The sequence below is a fragment of the Phaethon aethereus genome (genome assembly GCF_964289735.1).
Source record: "Phaethon aethereus genome assembly, chromosome: 1".
Taxonomy (NCBI): Eukaryota; Metazoa; Chordata; class Aves; order Phaethontiformes; family Phaethontidae; genus Phaethon; species Phaethon aethereus.
Window position 1 is genome coordinate 148,845,430 of NC_138575.1, and position 6,000 is coordinate 148,851,429.

The 6,000-nt window shown below is 52.3% G+C and overlaps 1 protein-coding gene across 1 annotated transcript in view; it reads right to left on the minus strand.

Annotated features, from left to right (window-relative positions):
* The window catches only part of AFF3 (ALF transcription elongation factor 3), a gene marked incomplete at its 3' end in the record, with an annotated part of 327,368 nt that extends 321,778 nt beyond the window's left edge, over window positions 1-5,590 (minus strand). Inside the window, exon 1 of the mRNA XM_082014341.1 lies at window positions 5,003-5,590. Coding sequence (XP_081870467.1) covers window positions 5,003-5,055 — 53 coding nt within the window. The 5' untranslated portion in view covers window positions 5,056-5,590. The remainder of the gene's footprint in view (window positions 1-5,002) is intronic.
* Window positions 5,591-6,000: the final 410 nt, after the last annotated feature.

Below are 6,000 nucleotides of genomic sequence, written 5' to 3' on the forward strand. Positions count from 1 at the left end.
AACATGCTGTGAAAGCGGGAGAAGGGAACAGTCTATAGTTATTACTCGTGTTACTGTTTGCTCACAACTTGTAATCATCACAGAAAGAGCAAATTTTGAGATGGGATCTCAGTGGTGGGAAGGTGGTGCGGTGACACTGGATGGAAGAGTGGGAAACCCCACAAAGATAGAAATACGAAGGAGCCAAACGGGATTTCAAGCGTTACTGGTAGAAAGAGGCCAAGAGCTGAAAGGAAAGAAATGAAGGGACAAAGTCCAAGACACAGGCTGGAGTAGATTTGTAAAGGAGACGGGAGATAAAAGAAGACACTATCTTAATTTTTTGTGACAGGGAGGTATTATTGCTGTGTATTGTCTGTAAAAAGGGTAAGCTGGGCCAGCCTCTAGCCCTACTGAGAGAATGGATGGAGGGACCCCTCTCCCCCGCAAAGTAGTTGCTTACTGTTATCTGAAAATAAGTATCTTGATACTCTACTTTGACTGAACAACCATTTGTAGAATTAGCTTTCTAAAATTGTCTCAGGTAAACACTGTGCAACATGAGAAAAAAAAGCTTGACACACAAATATAAAACGTAGTGAGTAAAAGCTAGACAACCTGGGATCAAGAAGTTACAAAAGGTTCATTTATAAGACTTCTGGATGTCTGGCCACTTTTTGTTAATAGCAACTTCCAAACAAAACTCTCATTGACTTCAAATGGAGCAGGAACAGACCCAAAGATAGCAAATGAACTAGTAATTCAATACGTGGCCTGTAAAACACACTGGACCACCTTACACTGTGGCATTTGATATTGATCTCAACTTGGAAGCTATACAGCTATACATTTTTTACATGACTATCCAACTCCTACAAAGCTCAAATAACTCAAATTATCCAGAAGTATCAGATAAGTAGCAAATAAACCAATTACAAACTTGGCTTCTTTCACCCAAGCAAACACTGGTTTGTTTGTGGCTAACAAACATATTACACTCAAAATTATTTTCTTGCTTGGTACAACACAGTAAGTGCTTTAATAAATCTGCTAATTGTTTTTAATGAACAGGAAAAAACTCAGCCTGGGCATGTACCTTGCATAAGGATGTGAGGAGAGCCTTTACTAAATGGTCTTCACCAGGGCTATCGCTGTGCCTACACCTAAGCACAGAGGTAAGGACCTGGCTGCATGTTGATCTAGATTTGTTAAACAAGGCAAATAACAACACGAATGCCTGTAATGCAGAGCTAGTCCTGGCACTCCAGTTGCGTCCTTTGGTCTGCTCATTTGCTGCTCTCCATCACGTGTAGTATGTTTTTCTGCTGTAGAAGAGGCATGTAAGCCACCTCTGACTGAGCTTTTCCATCTCTTTTTGTCTGGTGTAAAGAAATACAAAGCTATAAGGCACTGGAGAATCCACATCCTTGAGTCTGGGCAAGTAAAACTACACATACAGCGTACAAATAAATGCACAGAGAAAGAAAAACAGGAGATGGGGCTGTGGTTCGAAGTTGTTAGTGCCGTGTGTTTGGGATAACTGTGTTAGTCAGCAGTGACGACACTTTGAGTTAAGTCGGGCTGACCATCCCAAAATGTTCCAGAAAAAGCTTACCAAATGGGCGTGAGTTTTGTTTATGCCACAGATTGGTATGTTCTCATAAAATTTCTATTTGAGTTTGTACTCAGCTTTCACTATTTGAATTATAGTAGTTTTCTGGGAAGCAGAAGTGTTACTGGCATCAATACAGCCTGGAAAAACTACTGTTTAGTAGAAAACAGCTTACAATATTTTCCCATTGCAGTTTACTAGTTAAATACTCTCTTATAGCCATGTCACAATATATTATTATATTTTCTATGCCTCAGCAAAGTAAAAGACATAGCACGTATTAATCCGAAAGCAAATTCATTAATAGCATAAAAGTAACAATCAATGAGAATTGATTAGCATGCTGTTGTTCATCTGGAAACCCCTTTTGATTTTCCAAGAACATACCAAATAAAAAAAAAAGCACTTTAGAACAGCACGTTAGTATTTAATTACTCCACTTTTAAGCAAAACATTCACCAAATACTGTAAAAAGTGGATTTTCAGTCATAAATTAAGTGCGCAAATTGCCATTATGACTACATTCAAAAGAATAAAGGACAACATTCATTCTTGCTGCAGAGAAAATTAAGTCTCTTAAGCGTTGCTCTTTGCCATGAAGTACTTCCTATCTATGTGGTATATTTTATTTCCCTTTTTGGCAATAACTGCATTCCTTTGAAGGCAGCCTGACAAGACTTCAGAGCTTAAAATTCACATAGCAGCTTTTATTTTGGTCAGTTCAGTACAGTATACATTCAGTATCCAGATCAGGTTTTTTGAGAACGTCCATCGCCTGCCCGTCGCGAGCGGGCTGGACGGCGGGCGGGCAGTGCGACGCACGCACCTGCCTGCAATGGGAGATGGACCCGGGGCCCTTCGCCACAGCCGCTGCAGCCCCAAGGCACCACTGGCCTTCACGACGGACTTTGGACGCTTTCACTGAAGTGAAAGTCAAGTTTTTATGTAATACCGCTCGTACGACTTTTCCAAACGACTATTCCGAACCGTTTGCCAAAACAGCTGCTTCACGATAACCTTCCAGCCCGTGATCTCCGATACTCCAAGCCAAAGCCGGTCAGCGAAACCCGGTGCCCCAAAAGGACGCAAACACGCAACAGCGAACACCTGCAAACCCCCGGCTCCCCCGATGAGCTCCTCTTAAAGTAGGCGGCATCCCCTCGCTAGGCACGGCTCTCGACGTTTGTGGGTTCAACCCCTACACGGGGCGAGAGCTTAGCAAGGAATGCAGGCCTGCCGCTGTGCAATGGCTTTTAATGCGTTATTCGGAGCCCTTCTGTTGGAACCTATCTTCTAAACTGCAACAACTATAGAGCACAACGAACAGCAAGATCTATGAAACCACAAGATCGCTTGTAACACAAACACTGACATGTTTAAGCAGGTAATTTAGCTGGAAAATGGTTGATGTCTCTTTGGACCCTACGGGAGCTTTATGCCGACCGCGGTCATTTGAAAGTGGCTCCACACCAGCCGAAAAGCACGCTAAAAAGGTTATGAAAAGGAGCAACTGCCAGGCACAGCCTAAAGCCCCAGCTTTCCAGAGTTACACTGTTAGCTTTTCAAATTCAGTATTAACTCCAATAGCCAGCTTGCAGAACAGACTAATGAACAGCACGCTTTTGCTGGAAAAAGAAAATTCCCCCAAAGTTTGTCTTCATTCAAGGAGAAAGGGAAAAGCATTCAAATGTGTGAAACTATTATTTCTCCCGTTCTTGTTCAGTAGGAAAAACATGTAATTTGATTGTAAAACCATGCATATGGACTGAAAACTTAAAATCAGGCCAGAGAAATGTTACGGTTTGGATATAAACTGAATATGGGTATTTATAATTGAAACGAGAACATAACCTTAACTTGTGTCACAGGCAGAAACACAGTAATTAAAAACTTTTATGGGGTAGTAACTAATTTTATATTATATGCGTTCTTTAAAGTTCCCATAGCAATATAAAACTTTTATTAGGCTGGATGTTATCGAAGTATGCCTTTATAAGCACCCGCATTATGCAGTGCAAGCTGTTCTCATCATCCTGAGCTCTCTTCTAAGAAGCGGCTCACTAATGGGACTCGCTGTCCGGCTTATTTTCTTATACCTGCCACCGAAGCGACACGCCGGCGCTGTCGAACGCGCACCCTTCTGACAGAAGGTACAGATCACCTAACGTGTTTAAAAAAACGCAAGCCGTTAACTTGATTTTAGGCAAAAGTCATCTCAGCTGCCCAGACTAACCATCCAGCCGGCCCGCTAGCTCCCCGAACCGCCCCGGCCGCCCCCGGCAGCACCGCACCCCTCTGGGGAAGGCAAACACCGCCTGCCCACGGGTGGGGGCGCCGGGGCTCCGCGGCAGCCCACCCGCGTCCCACCGGCTCCCACGGCGGTGTCGCCCCGGCAGTCCCGGCGCTGCCCGGGTGGCCCCGGCGGTGACCGCCACGGGGCGCGTCCCCTCCGCGGACCTCAGCCGGCCCCGACGGGGGTCCCGCCGCCCCGGAGCCGTGCCGTGCCGAGCCGTGCAGTGCCGGCGGCGTGGAGCGGCGGCCGCCCGTGGGCGGCGTGCCTCCCGCAGCAAACTCCGGGACTTGGCAGAGGCAGTGGCTCTGGGGAGGGTGGTGCGGGGGGGGGGGTGAGGGAGGGGGCAGCGCTTCCCACCTCCAGCCGCTAATGACATTTCTAGAAATTGTTTCCCCTCCTCCCGGGCAGCTCCGCACCCGCCGCCGGGGCGGGCAGGGACGGGGTGCGCAGGGGGGAGGTCAGGGGCACGCAAAGGGGCAGGAGAGAGCAGCGGAGAGGGGCGTCGGGGGGGGGGGGCAATAAAAGTGGCCCGGGGGGGAGTTGCGGGGCGGAGGGGGTGAAGGGGGCGTGCAGGAAGGATGGGGGATGAGCTCCAGGAGGGCAGCCCGGGTGCCGGTGGAGGGTGAGAACAGGGAATCGTTGCGGGAGCGAGTGCAAGAGACACCCTCCCCAGCCAAACACCACGTTCACCTCCCGGACCCACCCTGGCAGCCAGGGGAGGGGGGCACTCTTCCCTCTGCCCCTCCCGGGCCAGCAGTGCTGGGGGAGCAAGTGGCAGGGGAGACACCTCCCGGGGTACTGCACCCTCTCCCGCTAATGCCCCCGCCGCCCCAGGCACTGCGCCCCGAGCCACTGCACCCCCCTTACAGCACACCCTCTATTACTGCACCCCCAATTTATCGCACCCCTCCAGGGAAGTGCACACCCATCCCAAATTATTGCGCACCCCCTTCCCCCCAGTTATTGCACATCCACCAGCTATTGCACCCCCTTCAGTTATTGCACACCCCCCGTTATAGCACACCCGCGTTACAGCGGACACACACCCCCCGCAGATCCTGTCTCCCTCCCGGTTGCTGCTCCCCGCGCCCGTGGGAGGAGGCAGAGGCACCACTCACCACAGAGAGTCCAGGTCCCACTCCTGAAGGAGAGCTAAGTCGAAGCTGTCCATGGTGAGCGATGTCAGCGCCGCCGCGCTGCAACCCCGCGGCGTCCGGGGCGCATCTTAACTGCACCGCGGACAGGGCGCGGGCGCAGAGCACCCCCGGCGCCGCCACCCGCCCCTCTCCGCACACGCGCGGGCGGGGACGGACCCCCGCCACCACCACCTTCCCCCCGCTTCCCCCAGCCCCCCAAAAAAAAAAAAAACCACAACCAAACACACCAACACCCCCCGTGCCACCGCTCGTTTGCAAGCGGCACGGCTCGGCGCGGCTCGGCTCGGCTCGGCTCGGCCGCCGCGCTCCGCTCCCGCCCCGCTCCCCCGCGCCTCCTCCCTCCCCGCTGCGCGCCGGGAGCGCGGCCGAGGCGGCGCCCGCCCCGCGCACGCTGCGCCCGCGCGGCGCCCGCGCAGCGCCCGCGCAGCACCCGCCCGGTGCGGGGGGGGGGGGGAGAGGGAGGCGGGCCCAGCCCGCCGCACGGTGGGGAGTTGGTGGGAACTTGCACCCTGAGAGGTTTGCCCGGCCGAAGTTGGGTTTGGGGTTGGGTTTTTTTCTCCCCCCCCGCCTCCATCTCCTCCTCCACGCGTGCTCCCTGCCCCTCGGCCCCGTGGGGCCCCTCGAGTGGGCCTCGGCACACCGGCTGGCCAGCTCCTCATGTGTCCTGAACACCAGGATGGAGGCAACGCTGGGGAGAAATGGGGAGAGGTTTATTGTGGGACAGGCCATGGCCCCTGTCCCACAGCGCTGGAAGCCAGCAGCCCGGCGTGCCAGCGTGGCCCCCCCACAGTGGGGCCGGCAGTCTTTCAGCAGTTCGGGAGTGGGGTGTGGGGTTAGGTTAATGCATTTTTGCACCAATTCCTCCTTAGATGCATAATAAGCTGCACCTGCACAAATCACAGTTCCACCAGGCTCCATTGATGTTCGGGTCTACCTAGAGCTGCACAGCAGATTAAAGG